The sequence below is a fragment of the Lithobates pipiens genome, unplaced genomic scaffold (assembly GCF_037356315.1).
Source record: "Lithobates pipiens isolate NorthernLeopardFrog02 unplaced genomic scaffold, aLitPip1_a1.2 Scaffold_16, whole genome shotgun sequence".
Classification (NCBI taxonomy): domain Eukaryota; kingdom Metazoa; phylum Chordata; class Amphibia; order Anura; family Ranidae; genus Lithobates; species Lithobates pipiens.
In genome coordinates this window covers 156,759,852-156,784,764 of record NW_027507748.1, presented here as the reverse complement: position 1 = coordinate 156,784,764, position 24,913 = coordinate 156,759,852, and the positions used below count along the sequence as shown (strand labels likewise).

The window sequence follows — 24,913 nt, the reverse complement described above, 5'->3', positions numbered from 1 at the left end:
GTATTCAATCTCCGGGCTAGCACTTTAGCAAGGATCTTGATATCATTCTGTAACAGCGAAATCGGCCTATACGAACTGGGGTCTAACGGGTCCTTCCCTGGTTTAAGAAGCAGCACAATGCTGGCTCCTCTCATCGACTCCGGAAGGCAGTGCGACTCCCTGGCTAAGTTTAGGGTGCGGAGCAATTGAGGCAGTAGTACATCACCAAACTGTTTATACACCTCTATCGCAATGCCGTCATCCCCCGGGGCTTTAGAGTTGGGGAACGAGTTGGTAGCTAGCAACATTTCCTCTATCGTAATGGGCGCCTCAAGAAATTCCACCTGGGATTCCGCTAAACACGGTAGCTCTATCCCCTGTAGAAACTCCCGAACCTCATCCATAGTACGTGTCAACTTGGACTCAGAGTAGAAGTCCACCAACTCACGCACCACCAAATCAGGGGTATTAACCAGCCTGCCTGACTTGTTGCGCAAAGCCCCAATAGATGGGGAAGACCGCTGAGCGTGCACTAACGTTGCCAGCAGCTTACCCGTCTGCTCACTCTCATAAAAAGCCAACTTATTAAAAAATCTTTTTTGATTCGCTTTGGAGGCATCCAGTCTATTAATGGCATCCTGAGCAGCTATCCAAGCTTCCCGGGTGGTCCCACCCGAGCCAGCAATATACTCCGCCTCCAGACGTCTGACCAACTGGTCAGCTTGTTCCCTCTGGGCAGACGTATTGTGCTTAATGGCATTGACCTCAGTTATGAACAGCCCCCGTAGGAAGGCTTTAAAAGCGTCCCAGGCGGCATTTGAGTCAGGATACTCAGCATGTCTCTGCCAGTAAGCCACCACGTCCGCTTCAATTGTGTTAGTGGGAGGGAGAAGGTGCAACCAAAAGGCATTAAGCTTCCATTGGGCCCTCTGTAAAGTGGAAGCCGGGTTAACCGTTACATGAACTAACAAGGGGGAATGATCAGAGATACTTCTAGTTAAGTACTGTACCCTTTCTACATGCTGAAACGCTGCGGTCGAGCACAAGCACATGTCAATTCTAGACAATGAAGAGTGCGTCTTAGAGAAGCATGAAAATTGTCGTTCGGTCGGGTTCCTGTGTCTCCACGTGTCTGTCCAGCCTACCTCTCCCAGAAACCTCGCCAAGGCCGTAGTATGTGTACCCCCACCCCCTAGAGGAGGAGGGTGTTTATCCAAGCTAGGGTCTATAACACCATTCAGATCACCCACCAACACCAAAGGGGTCCCCGGGTTGGCTAATTGAAACGTCAACAGGGCACGTAAAACCGGGGGACTAAATGGAGGGGGTATATACACCGCTGCAAGAATAAATTGTAATCGCGAAACTCTACACATCAAAAATACATATCTCCCCTCCTGATCAACCTCCAAATCAAGTATCTGAAAGTCTAGGGTACGATGCACCATCACACTCACCCCCCTTGAATAGGAGGTGTGGGTGGAGTGGTACGCCCACCCCACCCATGCAAACCCCAGGCACGACACCGTTCCCGGAGTCAGGTGTGTCTCCTGCAGCACACAAATGCCCGGCAGATGTTTTCTAATGGCCGTGGAGATCATAGTACGCTTGAGGGGGTCCCCAAGGCCCCTCACATTCCAGGACAATATAGGAATACACGTCATCCTGTCATAATAACTAAATGAGTTATACAGAATATTTCCTCCATAAACATGTTATACTTTATTCTACATACCCGGTTCTTACACACCCCAGACCCTCTCCCAACCCCGGTTTGGGGATACCATAAAATACAGTCCCGGAGAAGCTCAGAGATCAAGTAGTACCCCCATCTGTAGATAATAGCTGAACCCGAGCTCTCCCACCCAAATACCGTGCGGCAGTCTTTCTGCTGGACTTGACCCGGTGTGCTCATCTGTGTGATTCTTCGATAATGCTGCTTCGATGACCCCTCACACCCCGCAGGGGTGAGGATATTATTATAGAGAAAAAAAACAACCTTCAAAAACTGAACAAAAAAAAACCTGAGGGTATAAACAAAACCCCGCACCGGTCCATGTTGCAACAGGCATACCGTGGCCAGTGGCTCTTCACATAATTTGTGCTCCATCAGTAAGGGCACTTTCATCAAGAACATGGATTGTGCTTCCATTCTGTCAATCCTGTATATATGGCTCCCGACCGAACATGTTGCCAACCGCAGAACAGTCAATAGCCCTAAGAGCCCTCAAACAGGAGCGTCGCTGATTTGTAATCCACAAGGTTCCAGTAGGGGCCACAAGCAAATATTTAGTAGGATCAGTCCGCCCCCTCCTCGTTTCCTCCATCCTGGCGAAGGAGATGCTCATTCGCCTCCAGCCACGCAGAAGCCTCTGCAGCAGATTCAAAGAATTGTGCCCGTCCCCCCGCTATCACGCGGAGCTTAGCGGGGTACAACATAGCGTATTTGGCTCCCAAACGTTGCAGCCTTCTTTTCACATGCCCAAATTTCGCTCTGCGCCTCTGAACTTCCGCTGAAAAATCGGGGTAAAAGGAGACTCTCGCCCCATTATATTGAACGCTCCTCTTCTCCCTGGCCAGACGCAGTATAATCTCCTTGTCCTTATAATTGAGCAACTTTGCCAGCATGGTGCGGGGCGGATTGCCCGGTGGTAAGGGCCTAGGAGGGACCCGGTGAGCCCGCTCAATTGAGTAGAAAGGGGAAAACGCCTCACGGCCGAAAACTTCCACCAGCCAGTTCTCCACAAATTCAGTAGGATCTCTACCTTCCGTTTTTTCTGGCAATCCAACAATGCGAATGTTGCTCCTTCTCAAGCGATTCTCAATGTCCTCATGTTTGAGCTCATTAGCGTTCGCGATTCTGGCAGTGATCTGTAATTCCCTGACCATGGGCACCATTCTATCCTCCACTTCGCTAATCCGACCCTCCACCGTCGTCGTACGCTCTCTGACTTTCTGCATGTCATGCCTGATCAGTCCAACCTCCTCCTTTAAGCTCCCAAAGTGCTCCTGCAGTGTCTGCACCGTGGCGGTGCATTTTTGCACCGCTCGCAGTATGTCAGCCAAAGTGGGTTGCTCCACGGTGTCCCCCTCCTCCAACACATCCATCTCAGGGACAGGGTGCTCCACCACTGCCTGCTGCGCCCAGCCAGAGGGTTCCCCCGTCTGCTGTGTGTGAAAAATAGCAGGGGTAGCGTCCAGCGCTTCATCTTCCCGGGGTCCCTCCACCCCTTTCAATTTCTGCGCATAATACAGCATGTCCTTCCCCTGGGCTTTAGGTGTCTTAGGAAGCGCCTTACCCTGTTCTCTTCTGTCCCCTCGTGCGTGCTGAGATGACGCGGCGCCATCTTGGGAATCAAGTGTAAGGCCTTCATCTCCCCGTTGCTGTTTGCGGGCCGGCATGGCGATTCCGCAACAGACGGATATTCCGGATGGTGCCCGTTGGGTACCCGGAGGCGGCGTAACAGTTCAGCGCCCGGTACAAGCCCCGGTTCGGTCGGGAAAAGGATCGGTTTCAGGATGGACACAGGGAGCTCTGTGAGACACGTCCGCTCACATGCCGCTCTTGGCCACGCCCCCTTGGCTAAATTTGAGGGATAGAATTTTAAAATAAACAGTCATCATGTAGAATAAGAAATTACTGCCTTATTCCCTGACTTGATTGATTCTGTTTTAGCACATGTACAGTTAGGGCTTGTTCACGCCTAAACGGATTGTTGCGTTGCGTTATGGGACAAGGTAACGTGTGTCGAGTATACAGTCACATGAAAAAAAACCTGCATGTTTTTTTTTACCCTTTGGTGCCTGAAGGTAAAACAGATCTTAACTGAATCCAGTTTTGCAACTTTGGCATATGTTAGTAAAACTGGACATATCAACTACTTTGTGTATCCAGGTGAATAGTACCTTGTTTGTTTCAGAACCAATTGGGTCTTCCCTTGTTGATTAATGGTAATGGATGTTTCATGATTTTTCTTTTATTATATTATATATTTATCAAATGAAAAGTGTGCCAAAATTGTAAATATTTTTTTTAAATTTTGCTGTAAATTTCTTGCCATTACTAAAACCCACCAGCCAAACAAATAAAAAAATCTAAAAATATTCTCCTACTCCAGATGTTTTTGCAATATCACATAAGTGCAGTTGTTTGTACTCGTCGCAGCAAAGAAACAATAGTATGCATTGAAGATTTTTTTTTTAATTCTATCTAAACACACAAGAGTGACCCTTTACCCTGTCTGTGAACTTTGACCTTGACCCTGACACTTGCCTAGATCAAGCCATTTTATCTTTTTTTATACAGTCTTCTCCCCTGACTAGGAGGAAAAAATGCAGTGTGGGGAATTATTAAAGCTTTTTGCAAGCATAAAGCTTGCACCCCCTTCTTCCAAACTGAAAAAGCCAAGCATATGCTATTCCTAATTAACAAAAAGGGCACTGTTTTCTGTGCTGTGTCTGTGCCAGACATGGCATACAGTTCAGGAGAGCTTAGCAGAAGTTTGCTGCTCTGGCCAGTTTTACCTCCTTACCCAGCCAAGAGCGAGAGGGAGGAGGAAAGCTGTTACCCCTGCCTTTGCCGGGCTTATCAGAAGGCAGTACTCATCAGCCAGCGTAAGCACTGCATAGACAGGAATGTGAGTTTGTCAGTAGACAGTTTACATCCCGTTTGCCAGACCGAACTTGGCAGGGAAGGAAGCACACAGCAAAAATGACCACACTATGGTTGAAGGAGAAAAAAGGTGAATGTCCTTGCATAACCTAGTCAGAGCCCAGACTTAAACCCCATTGAATATCTGTGGAATGACTTGAAGACTGCAGTCCACAAATGGTCACCATCAAATTTAACTGAACTTGAGCAGCTTTGCAAAGAAAAGTGGGCAAAGTGGTGCAAAGTTAGTAGAGACATATCCTAACAGACTAAGGCTTGGTTCACACTGCAGCGATGCGGGAACCCTGCGAATCCACTGCGGGTTCCCGCATCGCATGTCTGCCAGCAGCAGTTCACACTGCCCTATGCCAACTGCTGGGAGTGTCAATTAAAAGTTAATGACACCCCCAAATTAGTTTGCATATCGCAGTGCGATCTGCAAATTCTGACAGGAATTGGATCGCATGGGTGTGGACACCACCGTGACACGCTGCACAGTCATCTGGGATACGTGGCAGGTCCCAGATGACTGTGCGGCACCGAGGGGAAGTGAAGTCACCAGCCTGGGCAATGAAGGAGGCAGACTACGAGGGACCCCCTAGCAACAGGCATTTAGAGGTGAGTACATTTTTTTTTTCCCAATTATTATTATTATTTTTTATGAATTTTATGCAATTTTTTTTTTTTTTTTTGGTGGCAACACCACTTTAAGGCTATAATTAAAGCAAAGGGTAGTTTAACAAAATACTGACACAAGGGGGTGATCCTTTCTCCAATTTAGTGATTCTGTTTTTGAATTTTTTATTTTTTTCTGACATGTTGGCGTTATATCTTTCACTTGGGTGTGATAAGTTGCACTGACTAAATACAGATGGATAAAACAAAAAATGACTTAATTTCAGGCTGCAAAGCAACAAAATGGGATTATTTTAAAGGGGGTGATTCTTTTCTATACCCATTGTAACTGGAAGTTTGCATTATTGTGAATCAGCTGTTCTTTCCAAATACATTTGTTTTAAGCCAGCATACTTAAGTGTTTGTCATGGTTTCTAATAGTCAGAAACATTCTTGTCTATGTGGTCTAGCCATTATGTAAGAGCTCTGACCTAAACCAAAAATCTGTGTTTTTATATTAGATTTCTAAATAATAACAAATTCTCTCACCACACTTAAGCTGCATTCACACCTGAGCATTTTGTAGCTTGAAGCCTGAAGCTACAAAACGCTAGAGGGGAAAAAAATCTATTATTCTCAATGGAGACTGTTCACATCTCCACTCCAAGTCGCCTGAAGCTCAAACAAGTTCCGGACCAATTTTTGTCGCTCGAATCGGGCAGATTTGGGCATTTTTCTTCTTTTTACATTGGTTACCTTTTGCCCTGCACAAAATTGCGGCAAAATGCCGTAAAAAACGCAGCGAAATCACGGTTAAAACCGCTGCACACCATGCAGACAGTTTCCGGGACCTGACTATATATTGGTGCAGAAAAAACAACTGCATGGAACTGCATCTGTTGTGAACTGGCCCTAAGGCGGAGAAGGGTGAACTGACTTGGAGCGGTACTTTCCTTTTTTTAATGGCATGGTCCGTTTGCATCTTTGTACCTGATTGGAGCTACAGGATGCTATGTCTGCATCTTCTGTAGGCGGTTCATCCGCCAAGCCCTCCACACAGCACAGCTGGTTTGATTGGCCGTGTCTCTCAGCTAGAGCCTTGCTGTAAAAACGGTAGCTGCTGCTAAGAAGTACAGACATTTACAGCTGCAGCCAGTCTCAATCAGCGTACAGAGATGGGGGAAGTACGTTCCCAGCTGTGTGTGAAGTCATATACTACCCTCCCACACTGTAATGTTACATGCCCCCACACTGTAATGTTACATGACCCCACACTATGTAGAAGAGACATTGGCCCCTTTCACACATGCTTCAGTTTTGTTTCATTAATTCAGTCCCTTTTTTTTTTTTTCAAAGAAAAAACGGATCAGTTATTCATCAGTTCTTCATCGGTTTTTACATCAGTTCTTTACATCCACCTAACCAATTTTCGTCCACGTCCTTTATATATTTTCTGAAAACAGACACCGCCTAGAGAATACATTTGGGGTAGTTCCAAATTTTTATGTTGCATGATATTAGCACATTGGTTTATAAAATGATAATTTCAGTAAAAACAACACTTAAAACTTTAATTTTAGGGCATACAAACACAATAGTTTACCCATTTTTTTTTCTTGTAAAATATAAAGGATGAATTTGCACCAAGGAAATAGATACCCAATATGTCGAGCATTAAAATTGCATGTACCTGTGAAACAGCGAAAAAAAGTTGATATCCTATATTTTCTATAGGTGATGCTTTAAAAGCCCCCTACAGGTCATCAGTTTTTATGCTACCCATGAGCTCTGGTGCTAAAACTATTGATCTCACTCTGGCGTGTGCGGTGACATGTAACATGTGTAGCACAATTGCCTTTTTTTTTTTTTTCTTTCATGTAGGCATCCCAACTATTGCATTTTTGTATGAATGCCTTAGAGCTGCACAATTCTGGATAAAATGAGAATTGCTTAGTATAAAGATCACAATTTCAGTTCTGGCTCTGCACTGTTTACATAGAATCGGGGGAAATGCCAGTTAAAGAGGGAGCGCAGCACCACCCCCCACCATGACGAAAAATTAAGTCAGCAACTACAAATACTGCAGCTGCTGACTTTTAATATATGGACACCTACCTGTCCAGGGAGCCCGTGATGTGGGCACTTCAGCTGATTGGCTGTCGGGTGCAGCTGCCGCCATTCCTGGTAAGGGAACATGGCAGCGAAGAACACTGCACTTTCTAATTGGTCCCCGTCTTCCAGAAATGGGGAAAGGTACCTGTCAAAAACAGGTACCCGTTCCCCCCTCCCCCCTGAAAAGTGACAATTGTGGCACCGGAGGGGAGGAGGAGATGGATAAGCAGAGGTTCCGATTTAAGTTCGAGAGGGCGGTTGAATCAAAATTGCTATAGTGGCATGCCCGAGCTATCATTCGGGCACGCCACTAAATTAAACAAAGGGGCCAGGGTCATTGGGTGGGCCCGAATGACCACTCCTTCTCGCCGCTATGAAGTATGGAAGAAAAAATTGCGAACATTTACATTTAAAAGCTGACAATGACAGTCGGCAAGTGAGGGATTCACGGAAGCTGATGAAAAGGGATGTAAATGGATGATCAGGGATTTACATCTGTTTTTCCATAGGAATGCATTGATGTCCATTTTTCATCCATCAATGAACTGATGAAAAACGGGTGAAAGGGGCCTTAAAGGTATGCTGTGCGGTCACGTGACTGACAAGCAAATGCTCATAAAATGTTACAAAATAAAATTGGCAAAATTAATTGCAGTTTTGTCGAACAATGAATGATTATTTCAAGGTAAATAATTTAACATCTTCCCTCCCAGCCCCGGCAACCCTTTACCAGGGTCTTTTCACTCAGGAGAAAGACCGAGCCCTGTGACCATAAGCGGGGTCGGCTCCTGATTGCTGTCTCTGACAGCTTGGTCAGTGTACTAGTAGCACACAGAAGGCCCTACTGCCCATGGATATATATGTGAGGACATAGCTCCCAACTGTCCCTCTTTCCTCCTCATTTGTCCCTCATTTTGGTCTGATCTATATAGTGGTTTAGGAAAAGCACTATTTATCTTTAAAAAAAAAGTGTTTCCCAGTGCTAAACCTTTAATTCAATCTCTAAATTGCTGCATTTGTACATTTTAAAAGCCAACATGAAGAAATAGTAGTGATAAAAAAAGCACTTCTGGGTTTAGCCAATCATTATTTATTTTTGTCTGTAATTCTCCTTTAAGGGAGGCGTGGCAGTGGGTGTGTCCTATATCTACATACATTTTGCTAATAGGTGTCCCTCATTTCCTTCTCAGAAGGTTGGGAGGTATGGTGAGGACAATGTTATCTTTGTAGCTATTACCCTGTATTACACAGTCGTTTTTTCATATGCTTGTATTAATAAAGCTCTTTCTTTACCAGGCAGTGAAATTGGTAGCTTTCCCCACCAGTCTGGGTTTTGTGGCTTTTCGTGTGCATGCACAAAGTGAAACAAAGACTTCTCCCAAAACAGTCCTACTAAAAGTGGAAGAGGTAAGCATGGACTTCTTTAAAGGGGTTAGTGTTGGCATAATTTGGAAATACAATATTGTTGTACTGCCAGGAGCTTGTTTAGGGCTTGTGTACAATGACATTTGTTTGCTTTTCAGTGAAAATGCAAAAACAACTAAAAAAGAACTCAGAAAAAGAATAGTCAGCATAATCAGGATCCAATTGGATGTTTGTTGATGTTGATTCATATCAACATCCAATATTGATGTTGATTCTTATAATCTCATGTACCTTGTCCTGTCATACGACTGACCACATAAACGTATTATTAGATTTTTAATTGAGGTGTGCTGCCTATTCTCTGAGCCGGTGTGGGTACTTAATATTTAATTCTAGGGTTGTCCTGATACCGATCATTTGCGCGAGTACTTGTACGCGCGCAAATGCTCAGATGCTTAATACGATACTTGGGCAGTCAGGGGTGATCAGTACTGTGGTGGGGAGTGTTAAAAGCACCGATCCCCCTGTATAGATTTCAATATAACAACTGACAGCCACTTCTCTTCCTCTACCTTCCCCCCGCAGCTTTCAGCTGCTATATTGAAATCTATACAGGGGGATCAGTGCTTGTAACTCCCACCACCCCCATACTGATCACCCCTGACTGCCCCTATATCCTCCTCCAGTCCCACACTGTGTCCTCCTCTTCCAGGCTCCTCCAGTCCCCCTCTGTGCCCATGTACCGCCCCTGTCCCCCCTCAGTTCTCCTCTCCCCCCTTTTGTCCTGGATCTGTCAGGATGAAGGAAGGAGCCAGTAAATCTGTCATTTACCGGCTCCTTCCTTTTCTGAATGAACAGAGTCAGTGACTCTGTCCATTCATACCTGAGCATTGTAAACTGTGTTTACGATGCTTCAGTTTATGAATGGAGAGGAGCTGTTGTCCATTCATCTCCTGAGGCTGCAGAGAAAAGGACTGGGGAATCTGTGTCCGCAGTCCCTTTCCCTGTTTTAAAGGGGAGGTGTCAGGGGTCTGTTAAAAAGAAAGCGTTGTAAAAAAAAAAAAAAAAAATGTATAATTTGTAAAAAATAATTAAATTTGTAAAAAAAAAAAAACTACTGACACAGTCCACACATCAGCAGTGCTGCATATTGGTACCACTGTCACATGACATAAAAAAAAAAATATCGTTAATTGGTATCAGCAAGTACTTGGGGGGGAAAAAAGTATCGGTACTTGTACCGTACTTGGTCTTAAAAAAGTGTTATCGTGATAAACCCTGTTTAATTCTGTTGAAGCTGAATTCCATATAATTGCATACTGAAAATGGCTCCAGCTTCCCATAATGTAAGTATGGATTACTTCTACCGGAGGGCCACTTTGGATGCTGCAAATCACTGTGTTAGTTGACAAGCTGCTGCCCATGCACACTGACCACAGCTGTTCTCTGAATGGACAAGGTGAAGAGGTGGGATTCCGACATCATAATCGCTACCTCGTCCTATGCCTTGTATTCCTTAAAAAAAAAAATATAAGGCATTAATTTAACGTGCTGAGCAAATGGCCTATTAAACAGAACACCTCCTGTGCATGTGTGTGGTGGTCCGATACTAAACTTTTTGCCCTCTGGACTGGGGATGCCTAAAACCAACTGTAAAAACACAAGAACAAAGGATGCACCAGCCTAGCTCATTATCTCCAAAACCATTTATTTAAAAGAATGTAAATAAGTCACAGATGTTCAGACTGACAAAGTGTATCAGAATCAACCAATCTTTTTGTCAACTACACTTGCTCTTAGGCTAAGGGGGACTTGAGCAAAGATTCAAAGGGCACGGCCCTCAAAATGCGTAAGGATTTGGATCTTTTGCTGAGGTCCTCCCTAGCCTAGGAGCAAGCGGAGAGGACACATTTTTTGCTTAATTCTGATACACTTTGTCAGTCTGAACATCTGTGAGTAGATTTGTTTACATTCTTTTGAATAAATGGTTTTGGAGATAATGCGCTGGGTTGGTCTGTTTTTATAGCTGAGCAAGTGACCCCCTGTGGCCAGTGCAGAGTGGGGCTGCTCACATAGAACACAAGCAAGACCCAGAAGATCACACCGTAGTGGCACCTGCTAATAAAGTGATTACTAGCCATAGATGGATCGAAATTCAGCCGGTTCAGCAAGGAATGATTGAATTTAAAGAGAAAAGAAAGTGGGCTGGGCTAAAAGAAGTGATGAAGTATTCAATCGATAAAGAAATGAAAAAAATCTAAAAGAATTATTGATAATCTCCCCAATACTGAAGGATGTGCAAAAAAACAATTCATATATAAATACTCTCCCCAATATTACAAAAGAAAAAATGTGCAAAAAAAAATAGTTAATAATTTCCCCAATATTGCAAAGGAAAGATATGCAAATGGAAAGATCAAAAAGTAAAAATCAAAAAGTAAAAATGTGCAAAAAATTCATACACATATAGACATACACCCAAATACCTTATCTGAACACATATACCCAAATACGTGTTAACGATAAAATACAAGTGATAAAAAATAAATAAATAAGTCCGTCAACTTAGATCATAATCAATCCATAGCAACTGTGCTGAAAAGTCAGTAAAAAAAAAAAGTCCCAAAGAGGGGTAATAATAACTCCCACGGTGAAGAAAACTGTGAAATAAATCCAAAAAAGTGTGGGTTGTGAACGCCTCCACCACAGAACACACTGCCTCTTACCGGAAGCTAATGGTTCCTTGTTACAGAGAACCAAAAAGCACAGATGGCTATCTCCCCCAGCCTGGGTTCTTGGATCAGTGGAATAATGCGATCAGCCTCCTCCAGTTCAGACCAATCATAGATCCAGAGCTTCAGCATATATATAAAAAATAGAACTCGCCATAGTGTAAAACCGTAAAGTTTAATAATAAGTAAAAAACAGATTGCGCACTTCAAGCAAATGTAAAACAGCTAGTATCAATCGAGCCGGCCTGACTCGATAAATGCCTGATACTTCCGGGACATCTACGTAAGCGGTGACATCAGTGTGTCGCTCCTACCCCCTGCGCGTTTCGTCACTAACAGGACGTCGTCACGGGACGACGTCCTGTTAGGGACTTTTTTTTTTTTACTGACTTTTCAGCACAGTTGCTATGGATTAATTATGATCTAAGTTGACGGACTTATTTATTTATTTTTTATCACTTGTATTTTATCGTTAACACGTATTTGGGTATATGTGTTCAGATAAGGTATTTGGGTGTATGTCTATATGTGTATGAATTTTTTGCACATTTTTACATTTTGATATTTTCATTTGTATATCTTTCCTTTGCAATATTGGGGAAATTATTTATTAACTATATTTTTATGCAAGTTTATTTTTTTTGTAATATTGGTCAGAGTATTTATATATGAATTGTTTTTTGCACATCCTTCAGTATTGGGGAGATTATCAATAATTCTTTTTGATTTTTTTTCATTTCTTATGTTTAAGGCATTTCTTTATTGATTGAATACTTCATCACTTCTTTTAGCGCAGCCCACTTTCTTTTTTCTTTTCTGTGAATGTAGTATAACATTTGGGCATTGCTGCTTGTTTTGGTTTTGCTTGATTTGGTTAGCTCAGTTTTTTCTTTTTTTTCTATGATTGAAGTTCAATCCGCCTATGGCAATTCCCGTTCCAGAAAAGTCAATCTATTGATTGATTTGTCTAGAACAGGCTTTTTGGAAAATGTTCCTTCGATCAGCGCTGCTACCATATGGCAGTAGTGCTGATAAATGTTTTCTGACAGTGGAGGAGTCCCCGCTGTCAGAGCACAATGATACAATGGGGATGATTCCCCCATCCATCTTGCTTGTGTGGATGGGAGAATTTTTTTTTTTTTTTTTTTTATCAGGCCGCTGGCTGATCAAAACAAACTGATCAATGTGTTGCAAGGGAATTTGCCCCCAAAGCTTACTCAATGAGTTTAGTTCTGCTGATTTCCAATCATCCAATCGTGCAAGCTGGGGTTGCACCGATATGGGTATCGGTGCAGATACAGAGTATTTTCACAAGTACTCATACTCTGAAAATGCTCTGATACCCAAAACTGATACCTTTGCGGTGCAATTTGAGACCATGCAAAATGAATGGGCTCAAATCAAACTGCAAGGAATCGCATGAAATTTGAACAGGAATGCGGTGCAATTTCTCTCCGAATTGTATGCAATTTCCGGCACTGCTCCTGTGTGAACCCAGGCATGTCATAATGACTACAGCCTGGGTTCACACAGGAGTAGTGTGGTAAACTGCATGGGATTCAGAGAGGAATTGCACCACATTCCTGTTCCAAACGCATGCGGTTCTTTGCAGTGCGATTTGAGCCTATTCATTTTGTATGACTCAAATCGCACCGTAAAGGTATTGGTACTCGTTATCAGTGAGTACGTAACCAAAAGTATCAGTACTCATATTCAGGGCCAGACTGGGAATAAAAACCAACCCTGGAAATAATTTCATACCAGCCCAACAACATAACGTCATTATTTTCTTGTTCATAAAAGGGAAAACCATACATGTCCCAGTATCCCGGTAGGCCAGTCCAGACCCTGCTCATATTCGCTGATAAAAAAAAAAAAACAGTATCGGTGTATAACCCTAGTGCAAGCAAAATGCTGTGTTTTTTTTTGCTTTTTTTTCCCCCCTTGCATGTGATTGGGTATTCTTTGCAAAATGAAACTTCACCATGTTCACTAAGCTGTGGGGCAAATTCCCTTGCAAAGTAAACCGCATATTTGCCATTAGTACATCAACCCCAGTGTGTTATCTTGTGGAGGATGCAAGTAGATCTAAATTATCTTTTTAATGGTTTCTCTTGAACGTCTCAATATTTTGAATAGTGCTAAAGAACCTATATATTTTTTCCATTACGTTTACTGTGCTTTTTGCCATTGTCATTGGTATTTATCTTTTGTCTTAAAAATTTGCAGCTTTCTCTATATTCCAGCCCAGTGCAAGAAGCAAGATTTGTTGAAGAGAAGCAGACTGAAGTGGAAGAGGGGATTTCATGGCTCAGACAGTCTGCAGCACCATATACTAGCTGGTGTCAGGTATTTTAAATGTTTTCTTATTTTATAAGTCAAGGTCTGCACATATCCAAACAGCAGTTGTGTTGTCAAACATTAACAGCCACGTGGAGAACTATTTCATAACAAAGACTTTGTTTACCTTAAAGGATATTCTTAGTTGCAGAGCAACCATGGCGTATTTAAATCTCAGCATGTAAAGAAAACAGGTTTATGCTCACAGAAAGCACTTAACACTGGTTCTACCTCATTGAGTATGAAGTTCAGTTTTGGTCACAAATCAGTAGAGAGAAATAGAAATAGAGTTCAGAGAAGGGCAACTTATTTAACCACTTCAGCCCTGGAGGATTCGCCCCCTTAATGACCAGGCCATTTTTTGCGATAAGGCGCTGCGGTCATGCGCCACTCTACCCAAACAAAATTGACGTCCTTTTTTTCCCCCCACAAACAGAGCTCTCTTTTGGTGGTATTTAATCACCTCTGTGGCTTTTTATTTTTTGCGCTATAAACAAAGAGCGACAATTTTGGAAAAAAAAGAAATAATTTTTCTTATATCCACCGACCGACACATGTACCTCTCTGTAATTAAATGGTTTGTTAGCCCTATCACTGGAGATACTAGGCAAGTTGTAATACAACACTTCAGAACTTTTTAGAGGGGTTGTGCCGGCGGTCCCTAAGGCACAACCCCACAGCCTGCTCAGGCAGAACTCAGTTTTTTCTTGCCTACTGAAGGAGATAGACCTAGGAACCCTGTGGGCCCATAGGTCTGTGGTTTTTTGATGCAGAAGCTTGGCTTTTTGCGCAAGATGAATGATCCTGTGATCTTCTATCAACAGCCGGCTGGGTGACAGGCTGATTCACTTATCCTTGTAGTCTCCCCAGTCAGGCCAGCGAGAGTGTGCAGGTCACAGCCCAGGCTCGGCAGGCCATGACATACCTCAGCTCCAGAGGTGGTCGGTGAGCTTTATGGTCCGGGCATACATATGACCGGGCTATTGATGTCTGCGTCACAGTATGCCGAGGCCAGTAGTCTTCCCTGTACTGATCGGGAGCTGACTACCGTGGAATGTCTCCCAGCTTCAGGACTGGTAAGTACAGCTCTCCCTGGAGCAGCTGGGCATTCCCTGGGAGGTCGATTCGGGGGCCCCCCTCACCCCCCTCTCTTCTCTCCCCAGTCCCTAACTCCCTTCTTTCCCCCTCTCACTGGGGGAGGGGGGCTGTACATGTGCTGAGCGGTGTGTGTGTCTGGGCTCTCACCTGGGGGTTTTAGCTGTGCTGGGTCCTGAAGCTTAGTCCCGCTGGATGCCTGTGTAGTCATGCCCCTGTGTTAGTGCAGCACTGTGCCTGCCACATGTTCTCTCAAGTCCCTCAGAGCGATGTTCGGCGGCCATTTTAAGTATGGGCAAGGGTCAGACTGGCTTCTGGCTTCAGTCGGCTACTTTCCGAGTGATTCCCTATTGAGAACACCGGTGGCCATTTTCTTGTAGCCAGACCACGTTTTTGTGCTCTAGCAGCTGTCCCTGGACCCTCTACTTCCTGTTTGGTCATCACAGTGCGCTGGGAAGGTTATCCTGTGTTCTGAACATGTGTGTTTGATTGTCCATCGATTGTTCACCGATCATGCGACCGGCCGGCCACCGACAGTTTTCTGCTATCTCTGCATTTGAGAGCGCTGGGGATCACCAGGCATTGCGGTAATACAGCACCAGAACGGCCCAAGGTGGTGAGTCCAGCGGGTTAGAGCCCTTCAGCCAGCGGCAGCAGGAGGGTGGGACAGTCACTGTCCTAAGTCCCCTTTGGGTGGCAGACAGAGTAGGGTCAGCATGGCTTCAGAAATTGGTGTTTCATCCCCTGAAATCCAGGCAATTGCAACCGGGTCACCTGCGGACTGCGTGGTCCCAATGGACACCCTTACGGCGGTCCTCAATTAGTTAGTTGCCAAGATAGAGGCGGTACGTGGGAAGAAAGGTGCTAAAAAGCGCCAACCCCCTCCCCCGTCCTCTGGGGAGAGCTGGTGACCCCTGCTCTGTCTTGTCAAATGACGCTGACCAGGACCGCTTGGACAGTGAGGATGAGTCCCCGTCCCGGTCCGTGCGCGACAAAGCGCTTGTTGGAGCACTTATCACAGCTGTGTGTGATACCCTGAAGAATCAGGAGCCAGCGGATCCCTCTGCTGATGCACCGGTCCCTTTTGGGTCCCGCAAGCCAGCACATTCACCTAAGGTGTTCCCGTATCTGCCTTATTTTGATAAGTTCATTTACAGGGAATGGAGTTGCCCGCAACAGACCTTTTCGGTCCCCAAATACATTGCGATGTGTTACCCCCTTGAGGAAAGCCTTCTCAAAAAATGGTCGGCTCCTCCGGTCGTGGACCCCCCAGTATCCAGGTTAAACAAAGTAACCACGATCCCGATTGAGGGGACTCCTGCATTCAAGACAGCAAGGCCGAGGCGGTGGCTCCTTCCTTGTTTAGGGTTGTGGGGTCAGCCGTGCGACCTGTACTGGCATCCGCACTGGTGTCGCAGACACTGACTTAGTGGGCAAAAGTTTTGCACCACGAATTGGGAAAGCAACAGGCCTCCCCTGTCTGCGTGGAACTAGCAGACCAACTAGTGCAAGGCCTTAAGTACGTCTGTGACGAGGCCCTGAAAACTCTCCCTCTGTTATCAAGGGCTTCAGTGTCAGCTGTGGTGCTGAGGCACCTGATTTGGCTAAAATGCTGGTCTGCTGACCAGGCATCCAAGAAAGCCCTGACAGATCTTCCCTTCCTTGGCGACCGGCTCTTTGGAGCCTCGTTAGATGACATTGTGGGGGGTCGCCTTCGGGAGTTTGCAGCCCGGTGGTCCTCCCGGTTATCCGACCAATGGGTCTGCGACCTGATTTCCACAGGCTACAAGATAGTTTCTCTCTTGGCCGCCAAACAGATTCTTCCCCTCCCAGCATACCCGTATCCCCGGTTCACCGGGAGGCCCTGTTGGGGGCGGCGAGGGACTTGCTGAATCAGGAGGTGATTGCGCCAGTTCCTGAATCGGAATGCTTCCAGGGATTCTACTCAAATCTGTTTGTGGTTTCCAAGAAGGAAGGGGTACGTCCAATCTTGGACTTAAAAGCCCTCAATCACTTTGTAAAAGTGCAGAGGTTCAGAATGGAATCGGTTCGCTCAGTAGTCGCTCCACTCCATCAAGGGGACTCCCTGGCGTCCTTAGACATCCAGAATGCTTACCTGCACATACCCATATGCCTTCGGGATCAAAAATTTCTGCGTTTGGCAGTCGGGGAAGCCCACTACCAATTTGTGGCTCTTCCCTTTGGCCTGGCATCAGCCCCCCGAGTCTTTACCAAGGTACTGGCTCCAGTATTGGTATCGCGATCGTGGGCTACCTGGACAATCTCCTCCTGAGAGCATCTTCCGCCTCAGAATTAGAGGAGGATGTGGCGATCACCATGCAGACCCTGCAAGAATTTGGGTGGCTGTTGAAGCTAAAGAAGTCGGTGATTGTGCCGACCCAGCGTCTGGAGTACCTAGGTTTGCTATTGGACTCCAGGGAAGCGAGAGTTTTTCTCCCTTCAGACAAATTGCAGACTCTCAGATCTGCGGTCAAACTACTGATGAACCGCAAGTGGTCGTCGCTCCGCTTTCGCATGCGAGTACTGCCCAGTTCCACACCAGAGTACTGCAGAAGGAGATCTTGTTGAAATGGGACAAATCTCAGTTGTCCCTGGATCAATAGATCCAGGTGAGCCAACCAGTCAGGGACTCTCTGATCTGGTGGTTGAGGTGATTCAGTCCGGAAAATCATTCCTTCCTCTGAAATGGACGGTGATCACTACGGACGCAAGTTTATCCGGCTGGGGTGGAGTGATGGGGATTCAGTCGGCTCAGGGCCTCTGGTCGATGGAAGAATCCGAGTTGCCAATCAATCTGCTCGAATTGAGAGTGATCAGGCTGTGCCTCCCCAGATGGTCGATGAGTCTTCAATGGCGTCCGGTCAGGATACAGTCGGACAACGCCATGGCTGTGGGGTACATAAATCACCAAGGGGGAACAAGAAGCTCAGCCGCTGCTCAGGAGGTCGCTCACTTACTTCGGTGGGCAGAGCGACAAGTACCGGCCCTGTCGGCCATTTACATCCCGAGGGTGTAAAATTGGCAGGCGGACTATCTGAGTCGACAGATGCTGGACCCAGGAGAATGGGCATTGCATCTGGAGATATTTGGGCCTTCCGACACCAAGCGTCGGTCACTCAGGCGCGTAAGGCAGCGACCTGGTCGTCTGTCCATACGTATACCAAGTTCTACAAGGTAGACGTCAGTGCATGGCTGATGCCTGTTTTGGCCACAAAGTTTTGCAGGTGGACGTGTAGTTGCAATTATATATGCAATTGAGATTTTTTCCTGGTCTTTCGATAAAAACGCAGTACTGTTTTGTTAATGCACTGTTGCATTACTTCCGCAAATGGTTGCGGTTTTGGGGATCTCTCCTGTTGAGAATACCCAGTTATGTGGTGGTGTTTTTTCCATACACTGCTGTTTTTTTGTGGGTTTAGTTTCACTAGTTCCCACTTGCCATGGTGGATGAAGTTTTAATGCTGTTTTTCCCATCCCTCGTTTGGCACTGCTTGGGGACGTCCCATTGAGTTACAGAGAGGAGCTGTGTCGGTCGGTGAATATAAGAGAAAATAGGATTTTTGTACTCACCGTAAAATCCTTTTCTCTGTTTTTCACCGACCGACACACCACCCGCCATGGGGTTGTGCCGTAGGGACCGCCCCATGGGTGGAACTAAAAGTTCTGAAGTGTTGTATTACAACTTGCCTAGTATCTCCAGTGATCGGGCTAACAACCCATTTAGTTACAGAGAGGAGCTGTGTCGGTCGGTGAATTACAGAGAAAGGGATTTTACGGTGAGTACAAAAATTCTATTTTTGCTATAATACATAACCAAAAAAAAATAATATAAAAGAAAAAAAATATTCATCAGTTTAGCCCAATTTATAAATCCCAATAGGCGTATATTGATTGGTTTATGCAAAAGATACCACGTCTACAAACTACGGGATAGAGTTATGGACTTTTATTTATTTTTTTGTTTTTACTGGTAATGGCGGTGATCTTCGATTTTTAGCGGGACTTGCTACATTGCAACAGACAAATCTGACCCCAAATTACACTTTGGGGACCAGTGACATTATTACAGTCGTCTGTGCTATAAAAATGCACCAATCAATGTAAAAATGACACTGGCAGGGAAGGTGTTAACACTAGGGGGCGATCAATGGGTTAAATGCATTCCCTCAGTGTGTTTTAACTGTAGGTGGGATGGGCTTCCAGGGACATGACAGAGTATATTTGTCATATCCCCTGTCAGAATGGGGATTTGCCATGTTTACAAAGGCAGATCCCCGTTCTGCTTCTATAATAAGCGATTGCTGGTCACCGGCGGACATCAGGTCCACTTGACCCGTAAACATGCTACCGCAGCGGGTGCATGTCTGCCCCCTTGGCAGCTCTCGTCCGCAACTGCGCCTGTGTGAGCCAACGTACACCTATGGCAAGTCGCGCAGGGGAGCCAACCTGCCGCCGTATTAACAAGCAGTTAATGAGTGGGTTGGAAGACGCCCACTATGAGGAATGATTGTAATTTTCCCAACTGCCAACTGCTCACACTAAACAGGCGCAGGCGCAATCACGTACTTGTACATCAGGCCTCTCTTTCACATGTGCACGCCCCCTGCCGACCCGTGCTGTGATTGCACACAGCATGAATTTGGTAGAAGATGGCTTTTGATTATTGGGAATTACATGGCTCGTTATTTTCCTATTGACTGCTAAGGTAATTGGCTATCCTCACCTGGTTCACTGTTGCCTATGTGTGTAGTTATTAGCTACACCATATAAAAGGCCTACTTATCTGTGATATATATGTTATTCTCAATCCACTTTCTGCCACTGACCTTGGCATCTGTTCAATGTTTTGTGAGTTTAGCTTTATTCAAAAAAAATATTGGGAAAGTATTTGGCAGCAGATTTCAGCCAGTGATTTTGGCTGAAATTAGCTGATCGGCTGTGTCCAATCACACACAGAGTTCTGTGTGTACAAACACACAGAACTCTGTGTGCATAGGGATAATGATCTTGCTTTTTCTTCTCTCTGAAAAGCAGGGAGAAAAAAACATCCAGATGTTAAAGTTAACACAGTTAACCCCTTCCCACCCAGTGTCATCAGTAGAGTGTTAGTGTACAGTATGATCACTGGTTTTATGTCACTAGCGACGTAGGTGTCAGTTAGTGGCCCTTCCATATAGTGTCTGTTGGCACCAGTTTTCCTGCCACCCTATCACAGCCTTACTATAAGTGGTCTCAATTTATGAAGAAATTCAATTTTTTTATTGAATATGTTTTATAACAGAAAGTAGAAAATATCAGGGTGGGAGTTTTAAGATTTTCTTATAGTAAAAAAATAAATAAAAACAGTGGTGATCAAGTATCACCAAAGGAATGTTCTATTTGTGTTTAAAAAAAAAATTCAAAAAAATTCCTTAGCTTACAGTGTTGCATGACCGCGCAATTGCCATTTATAATAGCGCAGTTCTGAATATGAAAAAATGCCCTGGATAGGAAGGGGGTCCTTCTGGAGGTCAAGTGGGTAAAAGTATTTACCTGAGAGAGGAGACATTTGTGAAGAGACATAACTACGATCTACAGATTAATCAAAAGTGACTATAAAGCCCCGTACACACGGGCAGAATGTTGGGAGATATTTGCCAGTACAAAAAATACTGGCCGACAATCTGCAAGTGTGTATGAAGGTCTGTCGGACGTGCATGCCAGAAAACCAGCAGCCGACTGGATCCCGATCAGTGTTCTCAGCCAATGGCAGAGAGCACTGATCGGAGTGTTCTGGTGGGGGGGGGCCGTCCCCCTGTCAGAAAACAGCTCAGTGGTTGAGATCGCTAAACTAACCCTCGGGGGTTGCACAAAAAAAACTGTAGTGTGTACCAGGCTTTAAAGCCTCATGCACAAGGATGTTTTGAGGTTTAAAAGTGCTGAAATGTAAAATTCCCAGCGCTTTCCTGCACCAAGGAAGCTGCCAGTGACCCCACTCATGTAAATGCTGATGATCCTGTGCATCAACGCTTACCCACACAACATGCATGTAGTATATTTCCCAAACACGCAAGTTTCACATTTGGGGATATATGCCATACTGACATGTTCAGGTAAAACTAGGTGCACAGGAGCAATGACATTTGCTTGAGTAAGGCCTATACATCTGTTTACTTGTATAGCTGACTGTGTACACACCACCTGTGGCTTTCCAGGTAGGGAAAAGAGTCAAGATTTTACATTTAAAGTGTTTTTTAACCCAAAAGTTTCTGGTCCCTTAAAGCAGTTTACACAGCACAGTGCTTGTGCTGTGTAATCTGCCCCCCTCTAAACTGTAAAAAAAAGCTCTCCGAACCTGGCACCTCCTGTATCCACTCTTTATACTGACCACGAAAATCAGGGCTGCCCCGTGGTCAGTGCGTCCCTGCATCATACTCTGCTGTCCCCTCTGCTCTCCTCTCTCCCCCCCTCCTTCCTGCCTTTCACCTCCCTCCCTGTGTCTGTCTCCGCCCCGCTCCCTGCCGCTATTCTTGGGAAAAAAAAAAAGGTATAATTGTCACTGCCAGCCCCTCTATTAGAGGCTGGCATAGCACACTATATAAGTTTTCAAAAACTAGCGTTCTAAATACCAAATTTGAGCTGTCTTCAGGCCGGTCACTTGACTCATGGCCACTTTACAACTACAAGACAGCTTCTGCAGAAGGAGACGAGTGGCCATCTGATCTCCCCGGCTGACGTCAGAGAATGATTACGGCTTCTCCCCCAGAAGTCATCCATTGGTGCTGTAAAGCGGCTGCGAGTCATATGACCAGCCTGAAGACAGCTCAAATTCGGTATTTAGAACGCTTGTTTTTTAAAACTACTTACATTGGGGGTTATTTACGAAAGGCAAATCCACTTTGCACTGCAAGTGCACTTGGAAGTGCAGTTGCTCTAAATCTAAGGGGTAGATCTGAAATGAGTGGAAGCTCTGCTGATTTTATCATCCAATCATGTGCAAGCTAAAATGCTGTTTTTATTTTCCTTGCATGTCCACATAGGATCTACAGCGATTTTTACTTTTAAGTGCACTTTCAGTGCACAGTGCATTTTTCTTTAGTAAATAACCCCCGTAGTGTGCTATGCCAGCCTCTAATAGAGGGGCTGGCATAGTCTTATATAAATGGGTTAACAAACCCTTTAAACACACTTTGAGCCTCTAAACATCTGTGTGCACAAGGCCTAAAGCCAGTATCAGCTTGTTAAATCATTGGTCCCTGACAAAGGCACTTGGTCACAATTAAAAATTCCTTCAGAGGAAAGGAGGTTTAAACCGGAATTGTGGAGAGGGTTCTTTACAGTCAGAGAAGGAAAAGTATGGAATTCCATTCCCCAAGTAATGCATCAGCTAGGAGTGTTCTCAAATTTCCAAAATCTTCAGTGTTTCTTGATGAGCACAAAATACAGGGATATGTATACTCTCAGAAAATAAGATTTGTGAAAAGTATTGAAGTTGATGCATTGGCTTCTTTTCTTGGGATGTGGTTTAAAGCTGAAGTATGGCCTAAAACAATTTGTATATGTTTAAACAGTAAAAATCCACTGAAGCGTTTCCCATTTTGGTTATTGCCACGCACTCCCGTGTCCAGGCCCGGACTGGGACAAAAAATAGGCCCGGGCATTTTAGAATGAGCAGCCAACTTTTCCAGGGACCGGGGGGGGAAATGTCGGGATGACATTCGCGGGGGTAGCACTGTGATATAAAGGGGACTGCACTGTAAAGAGCACTGTAATGATTACAGTGCAGTCCCCTTTATATGACAGTGTCCCTGTCCTATTGTGGCCATACAATGCTAGTACTGTCTGTCTCCTATTGTGCCCATGCTGCCCAGTGACACTGACCTGCTCTCTTTGGTGGTCTGGACAACATGGCGCTCTCTTTCTGGTGTTGCGGTACAGCGTGGCTCTCTGGTGGTGCAGGTACAGCGTGGCTCTCATGGCTCTCTGGTGGTGCGGGTACAGTGTGGCCCTCTGGTGGTGGGGGTACAGCGTGGCTCCATGGCTCTTTGGTGGTGCAAGTACAGTGTGGCGCTCTCTCTCTCTCTCTGGTGGTGCGGGTACAGCGTGTCTCTCTCTTGTGGTGCAGGTACAGCGTGGCTCTCTTGTGGTGCGGGTACAGCGTGTCTCTCCTTGTGGTGCGAGGTACAGCGTGGCTCTCTCTCTGGTGGTGCGGGTACAGCGTGGCTCTCTCTCTGGCGGTGCGGGTACAGCGTGGCTCTCTCTCTGGCGGTGCGGGTACAGCGTGGCTCTCTCTCTGGTGGTGCGGGTACAGCGTGGCTCTCTCTCTGGCGGTGCGGGTACAGCGTGGCTCTCTCTCTGGCGGTGCGGGTACAGCGTGGCTCTCTCTCTGGCGGTGCGGGTACAGCGTGGCTCTCTCTCTGGCGGTTCGGGTACAGCGTGGCTCTCTGGCGGTGCGGGTACAGCGTGGCTCTCTCTCTGGTGGTGCGGGTACAGCGTGGCTCTCTCTCTGGCTCTCTCTCTGGTGGTGCGGGTACAGCGTGGCTCTCTCTCTGGTGGTGCGGGTACAGCGTGCCTCTCTCTCTCTCTCTCTCTCTCTTTCCCTCTTCCCCTCTCTCTCTTTCCCTCTTCCCCCTCTCTCTCTTTCCCTCTCCCCCCCCTCTCTCTTTCCCTCTTCCCCCCTCTCTCTCCCTCACCCCTCTTCCCCCCTCTCCCCCCCTTCCTCCCTCTCCCCCCCTCTCTCCCTCTTTTCCCCCTCTCTCTCCCTCTTTTCCCCCTCTCTCTCCCCCGCCCCTCTCTCGCTCTCTTTCCCGCCCCTCTCTCGCTCTCTTTCCCGCCCCTCTCTCGCTCTCTTTCCCGCCCCTCTCTCGCTCTCTTTCCCGCCCCTCTCTCGCTCTCTTTCCCGCCCCTCTCTCGCTCTCTTTCCCGCCCCTCTCTCGCTCTTTCCCGCCCCTCTCCCGCTCTTTCCCGCCCCTCTCTCGCTCTTTCCCGCCCCTCTCTCGCTCTCTTCCCGCCCCTCTCTCGCTCTCTTTCCCGCCCCTCTCTCGCTCTCTTTCCCGCCCCTCTCTCGCTCTCTTTCCCGCCCCTCTCTCGCTCTCTTTCCCGCCCCTCTCTCGCTCTCTTCCCGCCCCTCTCTCGCTCTCTTTCCCGCCCCTCTCTCGCTCTCTTTCCCGCCCCTCTCTCCCCCCTCTCTCTCTCTTCCCCCCCCTCTCTCTCTCATCTGTGGGATCTTTCGGGGCTTAGTGATGGTGGCCATCTTGATATTCCCACTTCTCTCCTTAGTGCTGCTGCAGACCCCCGTCTTTCCCTCCCTCTCTCTCTCTCTCTCTCTCTCTCTCTCTCTCCCCCCCTTCTCTCTCTCCCCCCCTTCTCTCTCCCCCTTCTCTCTCTCTCTCTCCCTTCTCTCTCCCCCTTCTCTCTCCTCTCTCTCTCTCTCTCTCTCCCTTCTCTCTTCCCCCTCTCTCTCTCTTCCCCCTCTCTCTCTCTTCCCCCTCTCTCTCTCTTCCCCCTCTCTCTCTCTTCCCCCTCTCTCTCTCTTCCCCCTCTCTCTCTCTTCCCCTCTCTCTCTCTTCCCCCCCTCTCTCTCTTCCCCCTCTCTCTCTCTTCCCCCCCCTCTCTCTTCCCCCCTCTCTCTCTCTTTCCCTCTCCCCCTCTCTCTCTCTCTCTCTCTTCTCCCCCTCTCTCTCTCCCTCTTCCCCCCTCTCTCTCTCCCTCTTCCCCCCCCCTCTCTCTCTCCCTCTTTCCCCCCTCTCTCTCTCTCCATCTCCCCCTCTCTCTCTCTCTCCATCTCCCCCCTCTCTCTTTCCCTCTTCCCCCCTCTCCCTCTTTCTCCCCCCCTCTCCCTCTTTCTCCCCCCCTCTCCCTCTTTCTCCCCCCCTCTCCCTCTTTCTCCCCCCCCCTCTCCCTCTTTCTCCCCCCCTCTCTCCCTCTTCCCCCCCCTCTCTCCCTCTTCCCCCCCTCTCTCCCTCTTCCCCGCCCCCTCTCCCTCTTCCCCGCCCCCTCTCCCTCTTCCCCGCCCCCTCTCCCT

The 24,913-nt window shown here is 46.5% G+C and overlaps 1 protein-coding gene across 2 annotated transcripts in view; it reads left to right on the top strand.

The window, feature by feature from the left end:
- The window catches only part of APOO (apolipoprotein O), a 236,529-nt gene that overhangs the window by 142,832 nt on the left and 68,784 nt on the right, over positions 1 to 24,913 (top strand). For both annotated transcript variants that reach the window (XM_077480702.1, XM_077480701.1), the window contains exons 2-3: positions 8,654 to 8,764; positions 13,684 to 13,803. In XM_077480702.1, the coding sequence (XP_077336828.1) occupies positions 8,654 to 8,764; positions 13,684 to 13,803 (231 nt within the window). The remainder of the gene's footprint in view (positions 1 to 8,653; positions 8,765 to 13,683; positions 13,804 to 24,913) is intronic.